Source organism: Aythya fuligula, chromosome 7 (genome assembly GCF_009819795.1).
Source record: "Aythya fuligula isolate bAytFul2 chromosome 7, bAytFul2.pri, whole genome shotgun sequence".
In the NCBI taxonomy this organism is placed as follows: Eukaryota; Metazoa; Chordata; class Aves; order Anseriformes; family Anatidae; genus Aythya; species Aythya fuligula.
In genome coordinates, this window is record NC_045565.1 from 27977694 (window position 1) to 28000762 (window position 23069).

Consider the following 23069-nt stretch of genomic DNA (forward strand, 5'->3'; position numbering starts at 1 on the left):
AAGAGTGTATCGATGGGAATACTGATACTGTTTTTGACTGGGAAGATTACACACTTGACCAATATTTTTCAATGTGTTTTCAATTTATGTGCAATAAAAGCTTCAAATTGGAGGGAAAAGGAATTTCAGACAAAATGCCAAACATACTTGTAGAAGGAAAAAAAAAAATCCAAGCCCCATGCACAAAGGTTCCTTTAAACATTATAATAATTTTGCCAAATTGGCACAATATTCTAGTACCAAGGGACAGCAAAACTCATTTGAAAATTAACTGAAGAGGTGCTAGTGTTTTCAGTGGTAAATGTGTTTCAACATCAGAGATCTAAAATGTGATCTTAACACAATGGACAAAAACCATTTACTCTTTAAAAAAGCATAACTAAATTTTGAATTTGAAAATCTATTTTTATACAAACACATTTTACTATCTCATCAATAATGTATTATCTCCAAGCATTCACCGCTAACAAAAATATAGGAGTACATGAAATCCACTTCAAATGCATCTCTCTTCTTTTGTCAGTATCGTGCAATAGTAGAATGCAGACTATGCTTCTAATTAACAAGTTTAAAGCACTGTATGGCCATTTATGCAGCACAAAAGCCTTACCTGCCTATGTCTGTACAGCAGCAAACAGGCAACAATGTGGGTGGACATCACTGCACAGGACTTGTTAGCAGCTAGAAGTAAACAAGTTAAATTGAAACACTTCAACTATCAGAAAAGTTTAAAACATCATTACAGATGAAACACTAGCCACTACTTTAAAAAAGTAGTGATACTGGCAGAGAACTGTATGTTCTGAATGAAATATGAAGTGTATTATGTCTATATAGTAACAATAAAAGGGTATGAACTAACGAATTTCAAGCATGCCCTGACACTACTGTATCTCAGCCCTTAGCACTTCAGCTCCTTCTAGCAATACACAATGATGATCATATTTACCCTACAGAAGTACCATAAAGACCACGGACAATTCTGGAGACCTGCAGGCATGTAAAATATTACAGTAACTTGAACTCAGAAGCCTGAGTAAAGTTCACAAGTTTACTAAGCTAGAAGTGCTGTTTCGTATGCATCTCTTATATCTGAATTCACAGACCTGCCAACTGAAATGCACACCACATAGCCTGTAAGCCAGCGTCCCATGCAGCTAGATGAATTCATGAGAGCAGTAACATAAATAAAGCCTACAAGACACTGCAGTAACTTCTTACATGGTGCGATGAGAAGTCATGATGTAATATTGATACACTGATATCAATGCAAACACTTCAAATTACATCAAGTTCAGTATATTAGTAAAAAAAATACACAAGTTACCAATACAAACAGAAGGTTTGTACTAACAGAAAGACAGTCTATTAAGTGTTCCAGAGGGACGGAGGATGGTAAAAGAGAGAAAACTGTCAAGAAAGCATGTGAAATGATCTCCTGGAACAGAGAGAATTTGGAAGTATGACACTACCAAACAGCATGTTAGTTGATGCAACAAGCAAGACAAAATAGGTAGCTGACAATGATACTGGAACACTTACTGAATAAAATGTGCTCAGCCAAGTTAGCTATCAGCTCTCTTCTGTAGGGCTCACTGGTTATATCCCTGGTGTTAGGCAACGAAGCCTCTCTACGTTCATCCACAGTATCATTAGGTCTAAAGACAGAATACAAAAATTTATTATGACATTTAGATTTACATTGATTTTTATTTTTTTAGATACACTAACTGAATAACAGTGCAAAAATACACTATGAAATCTGGTAAGGGCACAAAGCGCTATGTATAACAAGCTCCACAAAAAGTTGAATGTCTACAACTTTTCCAGACACTTTCTTCACACTAAAGAACAAACCAAGATAAGAACACCAAAATAAAAAGGGCAAACAGAACATTTGCCTTGTCCTATGGCTATTCATGACTTTGCTATTACATCACTTGCACCCCACAGCTCTTTTCAGTGAATACAGACAGAAGTAGATTAAGCAAATCTGCCTAGAAGGCAGTTTTCAGCTCAGCCACACAAGCTAGAAATGGTCTTTTGTACAGACCTCAAACTTCCCAAAGATAAATGACTTTGTCTTTAGTAGGACCACACAGGTTTGTAAAAGTCGAGCAAAGACTTCAACTAAAATCCAAGTCTTCATAATCAATGCAAGTCTAGCCCTACGGTGAAGTTTTTAATTTCTGAGTGAGTCATATCCTTGAACAAGTGGTATTCACTCACAAGTTCTCACTATTTGATTTGGAATTATACCAAAATCCACCTGAGATGTTTGTGGGTTTTAAAAACACACTCTCCCTTTTTCAATAAGAGTGTTATCTTTCTTCACTGACTAAATTATTGTGTAAAATTTAAAATTAAAGCAACAGAGGTCACTATAATTAAATCTTTTTTAAAAAGCCTCCTGAAGCTTATTTGAAAAAAAAAAAAAATCCCAGAAAGAATGCAACTCTTGGAATAAACTGCACAGTTATAATCATATAATCATTGGGGAGTTCAAGCATTTCTTGAAATGTAATGCAGCATAATAAAAGCTAAAGGAAAAGTGGAAAAAAAAATATCAATCTGTCATCCCTCTCCTCAACAACAACAAAAAAATCTCTACCTTGATGGAAGTATAGCTGGTAACAAAGCTTGTTCCAGAGAAAGAGGAGCAGGCACGGGTTTTTGACTTTGGCTGTTGACGTATTCCTATTAAGAGAAAGATTGATTTTTGTTGTTTTGTTGTTTGTTTTTTTTTTTTGTACTTTTCCCACCTTACTTCTGCATTCAACTGCATTCACACTATTTATCTGAAAAAGTCAATTACTCAAAAATGCAACAGTGATTAAAAATAGCTTTCATTAAAATAAGGTTACAGAAGTGACAAGTTTGCAACACTCTATTCTCTTTTAATTCTATTTTATGAAAAGGAAAACTTTCCACTGCAAGGAATCCATACTTGGTGAAATAATGACAAAAAAACAACACACAATCCCTGTCAGCATCTTGCTGGGAAGAAGTCCTTTCAGACCAGCTTCTCCGTGATTAAACTAATGAGAACTGCCTTCATTAGCATGAATGAGAGCAAAGTCTAGTACTCATTCAGAACCCACAAAGAGATTATAATTATTGCTTGTTGCTTCTTTCCTCAAACACCAGCACAGGGAGCATCTCCATAGGTAAACACCACTATAGAAGCTTTATCTGTAAGACATCACAGAACTGAAGCATCCAGGAAGCAGGCATCAAACCACATACTTGGAATTCTTGAATCCCAAACTTCTAAGAAGACTCTCCTTACAGGTTAGCATTTACATTACTCTGTTTTCAGGACACTGCGTTCTTCCAGTTCCTATGAAGACTAATGTGGGAAACTACAGAGCCACTTAGCCTGCTGGTCAGAAAAAGTTCTCTCTCAAGAAAGCTTTTTAAAGGGCTTTCACAGTCAGCTCTCCCTCTTCTGCTTCTAAATCTGTACTCATAGAACTTCAAAAGCTCAAAATTAACCCCAAAAAACTCATCTTAGAAAAATTTGCAGTGATATGGCTACATCAACTTAAATTGACATAGTTACAACATTTTTGCAAATCTTGGTTAACGCATACTTAAACAATTTATGTCACGCTTATTCTATTTCTGGAGTACAAGAAAGAATGCACATATAAATGAGACTTGGCAGAGGCTGCTAGGAAGGTATAGAGTGATCAGTATTTCACTAGATTAAGAGGGCAGATAACCTTCTTTTCCTTATACTGATCCAAGAACAATCATTAGCTTACTACCAAGAATAGCCTGGAAGTGACCCAAGCCTTCTTCTTTGGAAGTGAATTAATATCTTTCCCTACTACACTAATTATAATGCAGTGCAGACAGTCACAATAATTTCATGCTGTGGTAATTGAACCCTCCAAAGCTCTCCAACCTACTGCTTTTCTGAGAGAAGTAGGGCAGAAAGAAGAATGCCTAATTAATTTGAATAATGTTCTAGTAGGTTGTTGTTACAGCAGTTAATCTTATTAAAGTCACACTTAAAAAAAAAAAGGTATACTGTAGCAGAAGACAGATTAGTGAAGTGCAGATAAATTAAGTATAATACTAGCAAATTCTGCGAAGAGATAAGGGAAAGAAAGTGAAAGCAGCTAGTAGTGAGCCAGACCCTTCCCTGAGAAACTACAGAACAGTATTTTGTGAATTAGTGTAGGCAATAGGTGAAAACTAATAAAGAACTACGGAACATGTAGATTTGGTGATATATCCATGGTGCCTTTATAACTACTAATTTGCTTAGCAACTTTAAAAATCCAATGAGACAAATACTGTTCCTCAACAATAGTGTTAACCATTCAATTACTTAAATTGAAGAACTGTAACCAGTTTCTTTCAACTACAAACATCTATACAACTTAAAGAATTACTACACAGTACACAGATCACTTCAAAAGCTGTTAAAACAAACAAACAAACAAAAAAAAACACCAATGAAAATATTTACGCTAATTCAAAACTAACATGATCCTTTATGTCAATTTTGAAACTATTTCAGCTTAACACAGTTGTGTTTGAAGATTCATGCCTTCAGTGAAACAGGGAAGTTACATACTTTTGTCCTACTGGAATAGAATTCTGCAGAAATTCTATTCTGCAGAATTCTAATAATGACTACCCACAATGAGAAAGTAAAAATAAATGTCTGAAACAGCAAAACCAAACTTCAAAACAAATCTTCAAAATACCAAACTTACTTTTAAGGAAAACGGTTGTGCAAAATCTACTCTGACACACCCATAATTCTTCCGTAGCATCCTGAAGACTCCTCTAGCTATACTCCAAAGGCTTTCATTCTTCTTAGGCTTGCCCTGGAAAATATGGTAGTAGTTGGGTTTGGGTGTTATTTCTTTTTGTTTTGTTTTTGGGTATTTTTTGTTGTTGTTTTCTTCCAATTTGCAATTAAAAAGTTATGTTCAAAATTAAAAATGCATCCAACAGACAAGAAGGCCGAATCTTCTGACACACCTTTTAACTTCAAGTAAGTCTAGAGAACTACTGTTTTCCGTGTGTATTACCATTTGAATGTATTATTTTTGATGTCATGGATTTGCATTTAGAACTATGTTACCTATACCTCGGCACTCCCTATCAGAGAGGCTCTGTGATTCATGGCTCTACATTCTTCATCACTAATGCCAAATGCATGTGACAGAGAACTACCAGCACATAATTTAACTGTGTAACACATTCTCCTGCACATAAACAGAAAATCCCCAAGGCAAAACAAGTTGTTAAATTGCTCTTACCAGCTGTTCACTGTTATAGTGACCTTCAATTATGCGATCATAGGAAATTCCCACAGGTATAATTAGGACATCAGGAGTAGCATTTGAGAAGAGAGCATCCACCACCACAGATAAAAGACCCGCTCTAGCACTGGATGTCTTTCCACTTCGAGACCTTGTGCCTTCCAAGAATATTTCTAAAAACTGCTGCTGTCTCAACAGTTCCTCTATGTGCTGAATACAAAGAGATAGAAAAAATAAATATCTTCACATACTTGTATACTGGTAAATTCACATTTGAAACATATTGCTCCTTAGCAGCAAACATTTCCTTTTAAAACAATGGAAGACCCTGAGTTGGCATGAATACTTATAAGAACAAAAAAAAAGGCAATAATTACTGCTTGACACAAACCCAGACCAAACTGCAGTTTAATTTGCATGAATATAAAAGCAGTATACTGCCATTTGTTCAAGAACATTTCTAGCAACAGTTGATCTAGCAGATTTGCATACGTCTCTTCTGGTTCCTTAGTATATCCCATCTTCTGAGATGCAAATAGAGCTGTTTTACTGAGTTGCACAAAGAGCTACATCAACATATCATAAACAGAGACTTCTATTAAGTTAATAAAATCACTGTAGATAAGCCCCAGTACAAAAGAAATCAGAGAAACAAGACTGAAGTTTAATATTAATTCAGAGAGATTAATTCCACTTACTTTAACAAGGATTATACAAGGTGAGAATCTTCTCATCCTCAAAGGTACCAGGCATTCCATTCTCTCTTATTTCACACATTCAAGACTTGATACAAAAATGTATCCTGCTTTTCTGACATGAACCCCAAGACAAATTCAAAGCAGTAAAAACCCTCCCCAGACTGATGGAAATTACTCTCCTACTTGTCACCCAACTGAAATGCTGCCTATGGACACAAAGACAAGTACATACCACATAGAGCAAAGCTCTGTAGAGGAAGTCCTTACGACCATCAGGACTCTGATCTAACTTTCGACGAATGAAAAATCCTCCTAGTTTGCGGATCAATGTGCTACACAATAAAGAGGAAATAGACTCATTGGTTTCAGATTATATGAAACTACTACACAGCCAGTGTAAAATTCCCAGCACACAACAGCAACTGAAATTACCAAATTTACCTAAGACTAAAATGTATTATTCTACTTGCACATGATGGAATCACATACAAACATTACTGTTTTTAATGAAATAGGCTACTATACTCTCACTGTCTTGCTCAATGTCACTACATGAACAGACCACTTACCCTCTGTAATGATCCTGACCATTGTACATCAAGGAGCTAGTGACCCAAAAAACAGTTAACCTGAGTTAGCTCAAATCTGCATTGTGCTGCATGTACAGCTTGGCCTTCATGCCTGTGTTGTGAGGCAAACATCCCTTGGCTGCAGGATAACCGCAGCTGGTTTGTTTTAAGAGAGGAAGCCGCAGGCAGCTCCCACTTAACGCCAGCAATTACACCACCTGTGTGGCCTTGTCTTTATCTAAAAGTGCACCAAGAAGTTCTCATAAGAATGTCCTTCCTGTTTGACAGAAAAAAATGATGGATACAGCTGTTTTCTTGCAATAAGATCCTGTACAAGCTTGAGTGATCAAAATGTAGTAACCTGTCCTGTGGGCAGCATCTGCAGCATGCTGCATGTATATCAGAGGTCTGTTGGATGCTGCACAACTCAGGGTTCCCAGCATCTAAAGGGATGTCCTTGCTAGTCTCTCCTTCTTTACAGCGTTAGCTCTAATTAATGGCATCTTAAACTATATTTCATAGCATCTGAGTGCCTTTCTTACTGGGATGATCATGGACCAGCACCTAGTGGTGCAAAACACCCTCTGAGTCAAGATATTCTCCTTTTCTTGCTATTTCCCACAATGTCCAGTGGCTCTTCAGAGATCAGGTATTCCTGAGTTCTTTGTCACTGGCAAAAAAAATACCTAAAAGATCTTCAGACATTCTTCAGCTACCAGAAATAAAATTTAAACAGAAATCAAACTGGAGTGCTTTCCCACAAACTACTATTCATTCAGTACTGTCACTGCCCAATAGTCATCTCATGTAACTTTACAAAGAATAGCTGCCTATTCACATATGGTTTTCACGTATTAATCTTTCTTTACTCACCTACTCACTTTGAGACTCCTAGAAGAAATTAATATTATTCTTTATCCCACTTAATTTCACAAAAGGATTTTATTATGGTCTCTCTCCAAGCATGCAATAGGAGCCAAAAAATTCGACAGAATTGCCCAGTAATACTGATGCCCTTACAAGTGGATGTATGATATAGTGCACAACTGGTCAGTTGATCATTCCCCCACTTCAGCCTTTTTCAAATAGCGAGGTTCCACATAGTTTGTTATCATTACCTGAAGATGGGGATGTTGAGATTGTTCCCTGCAGCAATATAAGGTGCTTTGATGTTATGGCAGAAAAGTATGAATGTAAGGAGCAGGTAGTCAATGTGAGATTTATGAACAGGCAAGAAAATAAGGGGCAAATTCATCTATGGTGAGGAGAGAAAAAGAAAAAAAAAGACAACTGATAAGAACCGTGGAACATTATTCCTTTTCTAAAATCAGTCATCAAGATTGCTAGCATATTATCAGAACTGATGTTGCCAACATTCAGTTTGTTGACTTCTGGTTGTTGTCACTCAGCTGTGACAACAATGAGAATATTTCAATGAATTCTACTTTTTAATTTTCAAGGACTGCAGTTTTTAGTTGTAAACATTACCAGACAGAACCATTGATATTCTTCAGACTCACAGTACTGAGAAAACAATCAAAAAGTTTCAAGGGATGTGACCAAATCAGCATCACCAAAACGTTGCTATTTCTTTCTATAAGACATCAACAAGAATCTACAAATAGTGGGGTTCCCAACACCATAACCAAATATAACGGAAAATATCAGGAACCATTTTTTTTTAAACTTATCTAATGCATCTTTATAAAGTAAACTCTGCAAAAAGAATCAATTCATTTGAGTGTAAACAAGATGGCTGAATTTAGGGGTTATTTTAATCAATTTGAGTAAATATTGCAGGACTGAGAATAGATTGCTAACAAGGAAGACAAGTTCTTAAATTTTTTTTATTCCAAATTAATGTAAGAGAAATTCTGAAAATCCTAAACATACCTACTAATTTATTACTGGCTGCCTCAACACAGAAAGAAATAATGCTGGATGCAGGTTTATGTGAGATAACCATTCAACCTTACAGTTAAAATCTGATCCTGAAGCAAAGATGAAGACACCGCTGACATAGTATTTTATATTACACAACTCAAAGAACATTGCATTTAATTAAAAACATTATTTCTGAGCTGAAGACAGATCTGTCTAGAATCTGGTATGACAGAGACTTAGAAGAACTCTTCTGAAAAGAGAAAGCACTGTAAAAATTAAGAGAAACTCCATCAGAAATATACCTTACTAGATATTTTTCCCACCCCACCCTTACCTCTGTTGCTGCTTTGACCATTTCTATTTGACCTCTGTGGATCTGAATATTCCAGAAAAAGCTATTAAACAACTTCAGCAACACCCAGCCAGTCAACCTGAAAAAAGAGCAAACATAATTCAAAGAACTTCATTCACTGCTGCCTTCACTTTTATATTGCTTCCATACGACTAAAGACAAAGCCATAAAATCTCATTACTTTATCTTCAAAAAAACTTACTATGAAATCAGATTGCTTAACAAGTCTTTGCTATCATAAAGCCTTCTGTAATTATGACACAAAAGTTGTGTCAACTGCAGTGCAGGCTGTTCACACCACGAAGACTACTGTATGTATGTGGCAAGCTAACAGAGGTCCTATGATCGATTGCAGTAACTAAGCACGTGGATAAACATGTTAGGTGACATGGTGAATCTGGTCTTGTAGGAAAACTTAATGTAGTTACAAAAAGAGGAAGGGTTTGCATTACAAAAGTGAGTGAAAGGACTTTGAACACGACAGAAGCAAATTGATCTTTAGCAGTGAAGTCGTATGTATCTAAGATAAGACTCTAAGACATTTATAACTACAGGCTATGATATTCAATGTGTTACTGGAAAAAAGGATCTTTCACAGTCTAAGATCCTGCAGCTAGCTGCTTTTTCCTCTATCAGCCTCAAACAACAAAGGATACTATTGGTCTAAGCATTAGCAACAAGCCTAGTTTTGGGAGGAAAAAAACATGCTTGCATTTAATCACATCATAAGATTTATCCCTTGAAAAAAAGGAAGGGTTTCTGCTGTACCTGACAATCAAGAGTAACAACCGTTTCGCTAGGTGATGTTAGAAAAGGACTTTTTATTAATAATTATTCATTAATTATGAATAACATGTTACAAGCTCTGCTGTTATAATACAGAGACATCTTGACTGTTCTTTTATCCATTGACAATGTTGATGGGCCATTTTCCTTACCTGATTAAAGCCGGTGACACATTTGCGACCATTTCCTGGAGAATTTTCCTAGCTTTTTTCTTCACTTTGTTGATAGCTTTAGGATCCGTCTGAGCAAAACTACCTGGAACGCTTGGTTCAGAAGCTTCATCTACGATGGCCTTCTGTACTCTAACATTAAAAAGTAACACTTACGAGACAGTTCTGCCATAGAAGAGTTCAAGACAGACAACAACTGCTACGAATAATCTATACACTACTACCAGAGTAATTTGCAGGCATAAAAGAAGATTAAAAGCCACACCAACGTTTTGTGTATACCAAATTAATTCAATTTAATTCAGTACTGCTAACCTCTGAATTAAAGAGGTGGATGATGGATGAATGTACTCAGATTTGGTACATAAAACAGTATGTATACACTTGATCACTGACACTAAGTGATCACTAAATTTCAAAAATAATTAATAATGTTAAAACTGCAAATAGCGCAGTTGAAATCTCCTCTGTTCATACTTTGTTTTTACTACCATAGCAAATTTCACTTACCTCGTTAGATTTATGCAGTTGCTATTTTGCATTTCTACAATATCTCCGCACTTGAAATCTCAGTTTTACAAAGTATAACTAAATTTTATATGGGCTGTTTTCCACATTTAAAACATATATAAGAGAGATTAAGTGGATTAACAGACCGTAACTGTGGCGCAAGGTAGTTTGCATTGTTTTACAAAAGCAACACCATCATCTTTGGCTGGGACTTGAACAAAAATTCAGGGGAGTTCTCTGACTAAACTAGACTGGAGGAGTGGGTATGTGGCTGTGTTTCTCTGTGTCCATGGAAAACAGATACCTTACTAGGTGATCAGGGTATCAACATGCCTTTTAAAATTCAGTAGATGAGACAGAAAACAAGCTACACAAAACAAAGAGTGGGTGTAGACACTCTATAATCTTTTTCCAATTTTGTTTCACACTATTGTTGCTTCATAAACTAGGGTAATCTGAAATGCCACTTTCCCATTATTTTTGAAACACTGAAAAATTTTGATGACAATAGTATGGCTTTAGTAATAACGATTTAACTTGAATTAGATAAACAAAAGTTTGAAGAGTTTCCACACAGCAATTTATTTTTCTGTGTACCAAGTCTGCTGTCCACCCACTACACATTATTCATTTGAAGATTAAGAATTAGAAATCTCCCCTCTTAGTATTCAAACTGAAATTGCAAGCCACAGTCCTGAGTGTCTGTGCTAAAGACACTGCATCTTCTAATATATTTTAAAGAGCATGGTTTTCAAAGCTGTCAGTTTCCAAATTCTTAGATTATAATGTAATGTATTAGTCATACAAAAAAAAAATGTCATTATCTTACCTGCTGTTATTCAGCACATTTTCTGTCAGATTCTTCGCAAACATACCCTTATGAACATCCCTCTCTTGCACAAAAAGAACATAGCAAAGCCGTCTTGCAAGCCATCCTCTGTACCTACAAAAATATGAAGCAAGTTTGAGTGTCAGCCTCAAAATAAACAACTGGCAAAAAAAATGGAACCTTAAAAATAAATACTAAGAAGCAAAAATAAGTAAAGTTCTTCGAAGTGCTACTTAAAAACTTCTGCATTTTTTGTATCTTAAACCCTGACCCTTCCCGAGATTATTCATTATTATTCATTATTATGCACTGCTCTTTCATTACTATGCATACATGGAAATATTTGAAGCTTGCACTTTTACTGCTGAAAGATCTTCATGAATGCAGAGAGGAAAACTGTGAGAAGCTGTTAAATCAAGAAAGAAGGAAGTATATTGCTGGGACTAGGTACAAAGTCTGGGGCCTGATTAACAGTTTTCTCTACCCTCTGCCTCTACCAAGTGACACAGAAAGCAACTGCCTGTAGTGCCATTAAGGACATAGCAGTAGGGCAACAGGGAAAGAAATACAGGGATACAGAACGAAGCACAGGAAACTACTGAAGCATACAAAGCCCCTCCTTTTTTCATCCCTCTTCACAAAAAGTCTGTGCAATGTATTGCTGATGCTCCAGTGGGTGCCCCAGATGGAAACGCTGCCAAGGTCTCACTTCCTTGTGGCCACCTGAGCTGCCAGTGCTGGCTGTTAAACCTCCCTACCACATTACAACATGTGTAAATATACTGAAAAGAGTTATAAAAGATGAGAAGAAACTTGCATACTGCAAAAATGTCAAACAGAATTCGCCACAACTCCTGTAATTGGGATGAGTGCATACGCACAAGCAATCAAAACTGTCACTTAACACACAAATATTCAGACCATCTCTAAGGACAAAGAATTTTGCTAACCATGTTGTCTGGAAAGTAGATTGGTGATGCTGTTTTAATTGCTTTTCCATTTTCCCCTTCCCACCTGAGTTTGAGATAGCTTTATTGATTTTTCAAAACAGCATAGCAAAGGAGATATGCTTCTTTCTGTCAAGAGGTTTTGTAACTAAGAACAAATTGTAACAGCATGCAACTATTAGACGGACCTGTCTAGGCACTTGTGTATTCATTTTAAAGCTTAGACACAATGCAGAAAAAATAGAAAAACTTGTTTTCTAATCATGTAGCATGAACATAAGAAAAAACACACGGAGCAGACCCAGTCAAGATGTATTATTTTGTTCAGAATCTTGCTCCAAATTACCAAAACTGACATATTCACACCTCAGAAAAAGGCCACTGATAATTCTTGGCCTTCGGAAGCTTATGGAGACACCTGTTACTGTGGAACCCCAGGGGACCTCAGAATTTTATTATAGTCTGAGAATTGAGGATTTTAATAACATTCTTAGCTAAAGGCATTTTATTTCAGAATAATTCATTAACCCATATTTTATTGCCCTTGTATTTCTAATTTAAGAATCTCTGACTATTCAAAAGCACTCAGGGATGAGACTTCTCAAACTAATATAAAAAGTTGAACACTATTTCAGTTATTTTTCTGTATTCTAAACTACAGACTCAACTCTTAAAAAATCATTAATTCAAATTGAAGAAAGAACAGTCTCTAACATTAGCTTCCTCCCTCTCAAGCACAGCACAATACTGCCTTTCTTCCACTCAGACACTTTGGCTCATTTCTTTCAGGCTGCTGGCCTCTCTTTGTTTGCTCTGGTTCCACAAACACTGCAGAATCTGCTTATGCTAATGATTACTGCAAAAACTTCAGCAAGCATTATTAACTTTCCAAAGAACAAAATGAAGGAGACAAGATATAATTCAAGTAGCACAAAAATACATACTCATTTTTCTGTTGAATACACCATCTTTCAAGAGCTGCACTCTGCCGCTGAGGCAGAGGAGTCACAGTCTAGCAAGACATTTTCAGATTTAACTGTCATTAGTAATAGTAGTGAAAGCCTAAATCGTGAGCCAGATTTGCTCAGTAAATTAAAATGCAGCCCAAAGTCATTCTTCAGTACGGGAATAAAACAGCTCCTCTCAGCACTATACTGCAGATGCTGCCATTTGCAATGAAGGAAAAAATGCCTTTTTTTTTTTGTGAAATAGGTCTGACCTTTACTCTCCTTGCCAATAATCCCAAAGAACTTTGTCCTGTGCCCAAATGCACACAGCTGAATTTTACAAGTATATTACTTTCCTGAAGTCAGCATCGATTCCTGCATTTCAGGACTGCAATGTATATTCACTCAGTCTGGACTACCCTAGAGATTTCCCTGCCATAAGATTAGAACACACTGAATTTCAAAAGTAAAAGAAAGACTTCCTACTTTACCTGGTATGTGTTTCATTGATATATATGACATTACGTAGACCCAAAGAAGGAATACTAGAGTTGAAGAAGTTATCCTGTAAAAACAAGGAGAAGAAGATTAGAAGACCATTTCTGTATATAAGAATAGTCACCTGTTTTTACATTCCTAACAACAAATAAAATAATGCAGTATTTTTCACCTCTATTATAAAAGGCAAAGCAGAGAAGTGCTGAATTTCCTTACAAAGTATACAGAAAACGTTTTGAAATGAAAATAAAATTCAGAAAGTCACTACTCCCAACTCCAGTACTTCCAGTGTATTCTCTAGGCTTCACTGCATACAGAAAAATGTTCTGGTTACATTCTTCAAGCCAGATTTTTTTTATTTATTATATTCTGGTGTAACATAAACCAGGACTGAACTCTTATTTGAGCCAGAAATTCATTAAGCCACACTCAGCATTACTAAAACCACGAGCCTTTCTACACTCAGCCTGTGACATCCAGTTTGACAGCGGATCAGGCATCACATAACAGCAGCCCAGGGGTGAGAATATCCATGGTTACATGGCAAACTGTCTTCACATTCCTGCTCTGCCTGAACAACAAACTCAGTCCAGCCTCCTCCATAAAGGCTCTCCATGTCAGACTATTAACTGCTCTGCGATGAGTTTGGGAGCAGTTCCACTTCGGATAAACAAACATTCCCTGGCAGGCAGACCTGAACTTTAATCTTCCATTTTCCAGCTAAGAACCTTGACCAAAAGATTAAATATTATTTGGGCAGAAAGAAACTAATTTTAAAACTGGTACCATGCCAACAGGGAATTATAGGTAAAATCACTGGGATTGTGCATTTCAAGGAAGTCAAAGACAGGGAAGTTAAGGAGAAAGATGGTTACCAGCAACAGCAAAGCTACAGAACAGCCTCATTACCAATTTTGCAATGGGAGACAGATAAGAGCCTTATTTGTTTGTAGTTTGTTTAGGACACTCAATTTGCCACATATTGAAAGACATGAGTGTCCTGTGTCATTTGCAAATCAGGTAGAAATTACACACTGCAGTGGGAGCAAACACTCTTGCCCCATGTTAAAGCACAGCTGTGTAGTATGCACAATCAACAAATTGTAACTTTAGGCACTTAAATGAAAACTTTCAATTAACACCAATTTCTCACAATGTTCATTCATAATTTTGTGCACAATGACGACTTCTTGGTCTCCCAAAAATCAGCAACAAATCTGAGGAAGCATCACTGAACGCCTGAGTCCACTCCAGTGCGCTAACCATTCATTAGGTTATAAACTTGCTCCTTGAAATTCATCCTCCAGATGCCTCGTCACACTTCAGCTTTTCCTTGTTTAACTCTGCCCCGATCCCCTGCCAGGCAGAAGATGTGGTTCTGTGAGACGACGTGAGCTAATCTCCCAGCTCTGCACCACACGGGAGCTGCCCAGCTCCCACACTGCCCTACCCTTTCCCACCACCTCCCCACCTCGTAACTTACATCACCACTAGCACTGATGAATATCAGACCCCTTAATGAGCCAAATTCATTCAGGTAAGGCAGAAAACTAAGACAGCCACGGACTAAATAAATAAATAAAGCAGGCAGTTCTGCTTGGCTGGTAAACTTTATCAGCCACAGGAGAGCAGGAAGAACGTAAGAGGGAACAGACTTGCCACTTATAGCACCAGCAAGGTGCTAGCTTGGCCAGCTCACTATGGGAATCTGTCTTGCTCATCTCTCCCTCTTCCTTGAGATAATTAACTAAACAGGCAGCTCAAAAAAAAAGTGAAACATACGGACTCTAATGGGAGGATCTGGTTTGTTATTGTCTGCAGCAAGAATGGTACCTTCTTGGGGCATAATGCAAAAAAGGACTTTATCAGGTCATGCCTCGTTCCTAAGTGAGATCTCAGGACTAGTAATTTCTTATTAAACGGACAAAATACAGAATAAGATTTTTCTTCTTGAAGTGTAATCCCCAACTTGAGAGGAATAGCCTAATTACTAATAACCTAATGACTAAATGCATAATGGCCCTAGCTAGGGATTACTACACACCTTTTTACAAGTCAAAACACTCCACTGTTTGTTAGAAGCAGTCCCAGTTTCTCTAATTGCCTGTCTTGCTGCCCGTATCATATATACTCTTCACAGCACATTCGGATTTCTATCCCACATTTGTGTATCATTGCTGCAGCTTTCTATTTTGGCATAGTAATAAAGTGAAATAACAACTTTTCCTTAGTCAAAGGAAAAGGCAAATTGTTATTCCAGTCCAGCCAATTATGGAGCTCAGTGCAGGTGTAGCTGAGTGCAATGTAAAGCCTGCGGTATACACACAGTCAAGCCAGATGATGAACTTGTTGCAAACTACATTATGCCATTTATCAACATTTTACATCTTCAGCCTACAGAAAACCTGCTCAATGCAGTTCAATAAAGGTCACATTTTAAAGCAGCTCGCATAATGTCTCCAGTGCCACCCTCTTGATGCTGTTCCCAGCAGACAAATATCCCTGCCATTGTAACTGGCACGTCTTGCTGCCAGGGTGGGCAGACAAGCCAAGAACTATTTGGGTGCAGAAAACCAAGCTGTCTTCTCAAGCACAGGACTGATCTCTTCAAGTTTGAAGGGAAGTATATTGCTTACTTCAAAACTGTGCCTGTTGTGTGGACAGAGAATTAAGCATCCTAAAAATAAGCCTTAACACTTTTGTAAGCACCAAATTCCCATTACTAATCCAGTAGAGCAGATAATTTTTTCCATACATTTTCACAGTACTAATTCTGAAGAGCTGGACAGTTTTGTGCATGGAGTAAGTCCGCACTGAATAGCAGGAGACAAAGCATTACAATAGATCTGTGTCATCCATTAATTCCATGACAAAGAAAATATAACCACAAACAAATGAGAAAAACTATATTCCTTTATAAAGCAAGAACATTCTGACCTTAATTCTGAAAGTAAGAAAACTTCTGAAACTTCATTACACTGTAACTACGCATTATTGTCAAACATAATCCAGCCTGTAATCTTCTTACCCGGCTCTGGGGAGTGCATACGTAGCAACATCGTCCCACAAATGGCCTTTTTCTGCTCAACAGAGTCTCTTTCCATTTTAAAGTGGCAGATCGGAAGAGAGGAGGCCTAGAGTTACACTCTCCCTATGGAACAAAAGAACACCATGTCAATATCCAGCAACATATGTTTTAATGGGTATTTGAAAACTTTTGATTAGAGGTGCTGCCAGAAACACTCACAAAACTATCACAAAAAAATAAAATAATCCTGAAACCAATACTTATTTTTTAAAGATTTTTTTCTAAAACAAATTATTTCATCTCCAAGTGATGTGATTTAAAAACAAAAAGCAAAAACAAAAGCAAAACATTGTGTTGTACTTGTATATCTTGAGCATTGCAGCATTTGCTGACATGTGAAATTTTAAAATAAACAATAACTCTACTACGAAACAGCAAGGAAACTGACAGCTAAGAAAAGGTGAAGAATTTAACTGTAAATTACACGCTAATGTAAAGGTGCTCATAATATGAGCGATGCATTTCAAGCTTTTACCAGACAACACCCTGTAAAATTGCAATTTGAATATACACGAAACATTAACTCCATTGCCTCTGTAGGCTGTTCTCTGGCAGTTTTATTCAAAGCAACATGAAAAAGGAACCACTGTGCTTTCCCCAGTGTTAGGATAAGATTACAGAATGGAAAAAATCAAAAGTAAGTGCATTTACAGAACACGTTCTGTTTGTTGGGACACAACAAAAATATACTTAACTACAGGACTTACAAAGACATTGGCTGTTCCCATTAAAGTCTACTGCATTATTGCTCCCCTGAGTATAAGCATCAGGTCCACTAGACTCATATTTTTTTAAACCAAATATTGTAAGTTTTTAACAAAAAGGAAGCCACAGAAACAAACGAAAATGAAAAGATGGCAAAATACAAAGATATATGTTTAAAATAGCTCGTTCAAAAGGAAGAGAAGTGTGGTAGAACCAGTACCTTAAAACCAGCAAGCACATGGCTTAGAAACACAAACACAGATCATCACATACCCAGTGAGAAAGCCAGCCCACTGAGAAACAACCAGAAAGTCAAAAGCAGTGCTGAAGATGACTGAAAACAAAAATATGCAGATATCACACCTGGCAAGCTGTATGAATTTGCACTTATTCCAAGGCTAACTCTTCAACTGAAATAATTAAGCACCAAAATGCTAAGCCTGGCCCACTCTGTTCTCTATCACCCTCAGTAATGCTAACTCCTCATTAACCAACTTTGTAGCAAAAATGCTTCTGCTTGCCTCCAATCCCAGACCAAACTTACCACCACTTTCTTACAAAACCTTTCCTATCTTTTTGGCTTGCCTGCTTTTATCCCACTCTCTCACAGACCTCTCCGTTCCAGCAGCTTGCTGTGTAATGTATCCTACTCCTAGCAAGATACAAAACCCAGCTGTCAGGACATCTGTCCTTTTCCTCAACTCTGACCATGTCTCCAACCCTTCTTCTGTACCAAGTTCAAACTCCTCCTCTCCAGAGCAGTGCCTAATTTCTCCTGACCTATACTACTAAACCAACCAGCACCCAGCTCGTCCTCATGTGGCTTTGTGCTCCACCCAACCCTCTCCGCTCCTTCCCCCTTTGCCTCCTCCAAATCCCCAGACTCACTCAGAGGACACCAAGTTTTAATAGGCTCCTTATTTTTATCCACCAAGTTTCCTCTGCCTGCTGTACTGCATGAATAGCTCTGACTCTAATGGTTACATCACTGTGCATCTTTAGCCTCATGCTCCTTTTCCCTTGCACATTTCAAACAAGTACCTCTTTTGGAACAGGAACCAGCTTTCTGTTTGACTTTCTGTTTGACCTCAGTCTGCTACAGAATGAAATTCTGCACGTCTACTATTATATAAAATGATTACTAACATCACACCAGTAGACTGTGAGACTACGAATAGAGTTCAATATAAAGGTTTTTCCTATCGAGCATCATTAGTCTTTGGCACAGCACTGAACTGTTTCTTCTTCCTTACATTTCAAGTTACATTAAAACCAAAACTGTATCATGCATTAGAGATGATTAAAAAAAAAAAGTCCACCTTCAACCTGCATATAAAAAGCGAGAAAACAAAAGGCAAACATGGCCAGCCGCGTTTGCAATTTTTACTTACCCATTCTTCATTGGAATGCTTACATCTACCGATGCTGCACTCTGCTGAGGTGGACACATACGAAACATCTATCGTTCCAAGGGACAACGCAGTTTCATCCATGACACACGAGTTGATCTGAAGATCAGAAGCTGTAAAATAATATGTATTTGTTTATAAAATACTCATGCATATATCGTTTCAGGGGCAGGTATCTAACAATTAATTAGCTAATGGGTATTTTTGCACCTTTTAGTAAAAGTTAGATTCTGAAGAAGTTTCACTACGCTCAGAAACCAGCAGGATTTAACCCACCATATTCGATTTGCATGAATGCGGTATACCAATCAGCTATGTGCATGTTTTTCCTTCCCTTCTCCTCTTCCCATTACAGGTCATCGCAGCCCCCTCAGGCTTTTCCGCTGTTCTTCACTGCGTGGATTAAACCATTTGGCCACAAGGATACAGAGGACATTTCAGCCAGGACATTTCAGCTGCTTTTAAAAGTTTACTATTCTCTTGCGCTACGTGACCTCATTCTTTCATCATTTCCTTCTGAAGGACACCAATCAATCTGATAAAATTTCCTTTATGCCCTCTCCCAGTCCTATCCCACAGTAAGTTTTATGTGCCTGGTCTAGCTGCAGTCAAACCAGTTTACAATCTCCTCGGATGGAGGAGTGCTCCGTGCAAAGCACACCCCTAATTCCAAACATGCTGCTGCCATCGGTGATGTGACGGGCTCGCTGGATTAAAAAACATTGAAAAGGTCTAAAATTGCACAATGATTTTAAAACGGATGATTTATCGTCTATATGGTATGCAAGGTAGATAATTCTCCCTCCAACAAATGAAAAAGGAGGCCAAACGCACCAAAACAACTTAGAACTGTGTACCTGCAAAAGCCTACAGGTTAAACCGCTTTGTTTGGGTGTCCCATCGAGAGAGGAGCCCCAGCGTTTTAATTTAGCAAAAAATACCATAAAGCAGCAACTCTACCTCCTGCCATCTGTCCCTGCAATGACACGTTACAGCCCAGCCACGAGCCACCCAGCAGCGAGCCCGTTCCCGTGTAGGATTTTCAGGAGCAAGGCCCCACAAATCTCCATCCCCACATTTTGCCTCTCCCCCCATCCCTGCAGCCCCGTCCCTGCCCGCACCAGGTGCGCACCCCAGCAGCAGCCGCAGCACGCTCAGCCTCGCACCGGGCATCGTTACACAACCCGAGCCCATACGGGAACCTCTTCTTGGCCGACTCTTTAAGTTTCACTTGCCCTTTTTAACTAAAGCACATCAATACTCAAACTACACCATATATGCAATAAAATAGTGGCTGAACGCCTGAAGAACTCCAACGAAGCGTGCCCCCGGATCACGCTCAAGGTGACCTTGGCTGCACTGGCCTCTAAAACCTCTCTGCCGGTGTTTCAAAGCCTGCTCCAGCGCTCCCAACGCGCCACGTACCTCCGCCGAAGGGCTCTTGCTCAGGCCGCCATCCCCGCGGGGCTGGGCGCACGGACCCGGACCTGGACCCGGACCCGCACCCGGCGCTCTCCCGAGCTCCGCTCCCGCTCACGCCGCCACCGGGGCTGCCGCGTCCCCGCCCGCTGCCGAGGGGCCGGCACCGGGACGCCGCCGGGGGTGGCCCCCGGCGGGCAGAGCCTCCGCGCCCACGCGGCTCCCAGCCGCCCCCTGCCGCCCGCCCTCGCCCCGCAGCCGCCGGGGGGAGCAGCCCCGGACCCGGCTGCGGCTGCGGCTTCCAGCCCGGTCGCTACACGCGGAGAGGGCTCGGTGGCGGCCGCTGCCCCCTGCCCGCCTGCCGGCGCCGGGCCTGACGCGATTTCCTGAGCGCCCGCCGCCATGGCGCGGGGCCGCACGGCAGCCGAGGCTCCCCGCAGCGAGCCCCGCTTGTCCCGGCCCCGCAGCGCCTCAGGGGGCTCCGGGGGTCCCCGGTCCTGTCCCCTTTCGACCCAAATGTCGCCATCCCGGCCTCCCGGGGGTCGCTGGGCAGCCACCCGGCAGCCGGCTCCACCGCCACGCTGCCTTCATCCCCCCCCCCCCCTCCTCCCGGCTACTTTTCTCTCAGATTAGGGCTGCTCAAATAAAAACCCTGAAAAAAAAAATAATACGTAAAAGCGTGTTTGTATGGGTACACAGGGGCTCGGATATACAGGGGCTCGGGGCTGTTGAAGTTAGAACAATTGCAGAAAATTCGGGACAGGTATCGATCTGCCTACCTGGCCTTGCAGCGCTGCCAGTTTGTCTTTTGCTGAATGCAAAAGTAAATGTTGATAGAGATTGCTGCACATAAACAAACATGGACTAATAGCATGTCTTGGCTTGGGCAGTCTTGGGCTATTTAAAGATAGCGTTTCTGGGGCTTAGTTTTAGTTACATGCCTGCGGAAAGGGCGGGGGGGGGAGCTTGTGTCTATGTTTCTTTGAGTCTGCACTGATATTTAATACAGAGCAATACAGGTATAAAGTGACAACAAATAATAAATCATTTTATGCTAATGCAAATATCCCATTTGCAGTCTTTTTTTTTTTTTTTTTTTTTTTTTTAAGTCACCCAAGGACATACTCTCCTAGATGCCGCTTCGAATTTAGGACAAATGAGAATTACTGATGCTTTTCACACTTAAATGAAATGTGCGAGACTCGACAGACAGAAACCCAAACTGCTACACGCATTTGTGAATTGCCCCATTTCGCATGACTGAGTGTCTGAGGAGAATATTTACTATTCTCTAAAAAGAGAAAAAAAAAAAAAAAGAAGAAAAAAAAAAAGCTGATGCTTTCTTAAAAGTATTCTGTAGCTTATGGGCCAGAAGAGATTTGTAGATCCCTATTTAGCAAGAAAATATAGTGTATTTGTTGCAAGGTGGACTTTGGAGTTTACACCTACTTTTTAAACCACAACAATATAATGCGATCTCATGAAAGACACAATTCTTGCAAAAAGATTGTGTTCCTGCAATTAAACACAGTGCAGCACTAGTGCACAGCCTATATAGAAAAGCACCACCTCCTAGGGTGTTGTATTTTGTATAGCAGAAGAACAATCCCCAATTGTATTTCTCACAGCACATTCACAACTGAGGTTTTCTCCCAGTTTTCTCATCATCCAGGCCAAGAATTCCAACCTTGGTTAGCACTGTGTGTGTCAGTTCTCATGACTGTTAGTTCAGATAGTGCCAAACACCCCCTCACAAGTTCTGGTCTCCCAAAAGCATCCCAGCCAGTGTCTCTGGCCACTTTGGAATTACAAGCCCGTAGCTGACCAGCTCTGTAACAAAGCATTTGACTTCATACCAACTTCTTCCTGAATAGATTCACTGAAGGTCAGCGAGAAAGGGAGGGCAGATTCTGCTTTCGTTTGTGCCTGCTGAAGCTAAATGGAATTGTAACTGCTTCGCTAATCCGTGTCTAGCCCAGGAGGCTGTCTATATGAAAAGAAAATACATAAGGGTTTCATCGATCGAGTCAGAGCACTTCTGTCAGACCAGTGACTCAGTTTCTGACCTCAGCCCAGCTCCGCTTACATTACGAGCACATCACTGCCTCCCTCGGGTGCTGTGGGTCCAGCTGGTCGGCAGGGCCATGTCCTGCTGTCAGGCCTGAGGGGGGGAAAGCTGCATCCAAAGGGGAGGCTCTGGACACCGCTCAGAAAAGTAAAATCCAGCATTGCATCACTTATTGTGGTAACTCTCCTTGCATACAGAGCTCTTCACAGCAGCTGTGGTCCCAGTATAATGCTGCCGCCTCATCCTGATGGGCCCGGATGGCCCAGCTAAGTGGATGGAACAACATAAAATGGGGCACCTCCAGCTGCAGCTAACGGGGCAGAGCTTATCTAAAAAAATCACTCTGGAGGAAATGATTCAACAACTGGATCGCGTGACAGCAGAATAAAACAGAGATGGCAGTGAATGCTTATATCTAGAGTTTAAGAAAATGCAGGAAACATAAAACAGTTAAAATTGTAATTAGTGTTCACTAGTCATTTTGTTGTTCCACTGCATTTGCATTTTTGCTTGGGAACTTCCTAGTAGATACTTTTTAATATAAAAGCCAATTTGTATTTGTTACACGCAATTTTACCTCCTCTAGGTATAGAATTGCTTTGATATTTTTTCCCCTTTCGCACAGTTTTTAGTGTCAAAATATGGGATCAAACAGTGCACTCAGTTTCGGCATGCTATGATGTAACTCTGAGCAAACTCCCAGCCACAGATCATACAGGGCTGATCTGCATCACATCCCTGTAAAAGATGAACTCTAGTACATTCAGAATCTAATATGGATCCTTGTTCAGGTTGGAAAGTGGTTATTTCTTTGATATAAGCAATACAGAAATCAGAACAAAACCTCAATGGCCTTATCATCATTTTTTGCAATTTCTAGAGTCTGTGTTAGCATCATTTATGAG

The 23069-nt window shown here is 39.4% G+C and overlaps 1 protein-coding gene across 3 annotated transcripts in view; it reads right to left on the reverse strand.

The window, feature by feature from the left end:
* The window catches only part of GPAM (glycerol-3-phosphate acyltransferase, mitochondrial), a 31421-nt gene extending 11177 nt beyond the window's left edge, over window positions 1–20244 (reverse strand). Inside the window, exons 1-14 of one of the 3 annotated variants that reach the window (XM_032191766.1) lie at window positions 20103–20244; window positions 18660–18790; window positions 16504–16626; window positions 13469–13542; window positions 11084–11197; window positions 9727–9876; window positions 8771–8867; window positions 7671–7807; window positions 6216–6315; window positions 5283–5495; window positions 4731–4844; window positions 2612–2697; window positions 1543–1658; window positions 611–681 (exon numbers count right to left, since the gene is read on the reverse strand). In XM_032191766.1, coding sequence (XP_032047657.1) covers window positions 611–681; window positions 1543–1658; window positions 2612–2697; window positions 4731–4844; window positions 5283–5495; window positions 6216–6315; window positions 7671–7807; window positions 8771–8867; window positions 9727–9876; window positions 11084–11197; window positions 13469–13542; window positions 16504–16626; window positions 18660–18761 — 1497 coding nt within the window. In that variant the 5' untranslated portion in view covers window positions 18762–18790; window positions 20103–20244. Of the gene's footprint in view, window positions 1–610; window positions 682–1542; window positions 1659–2611; window positions 2698–4730; window positions 4845–5282; window positions 5496–6215; window positions 6316–7670; window positions 7808–8770; window positions 8868–9726; window positions 9877–11083; window positions 11198–13468; window positions 13543–16503; window positions 16627–18659; window positions 18791–18887; window positions 18949–20102 lie in introns of those variants that run through there. The other 2 variants (XM_032191768.1, XM_032191765.1) reach the window with 2 other exon arrangements.
* Window positions 20245–23069: the final 2825 nt, after the last annotated feature.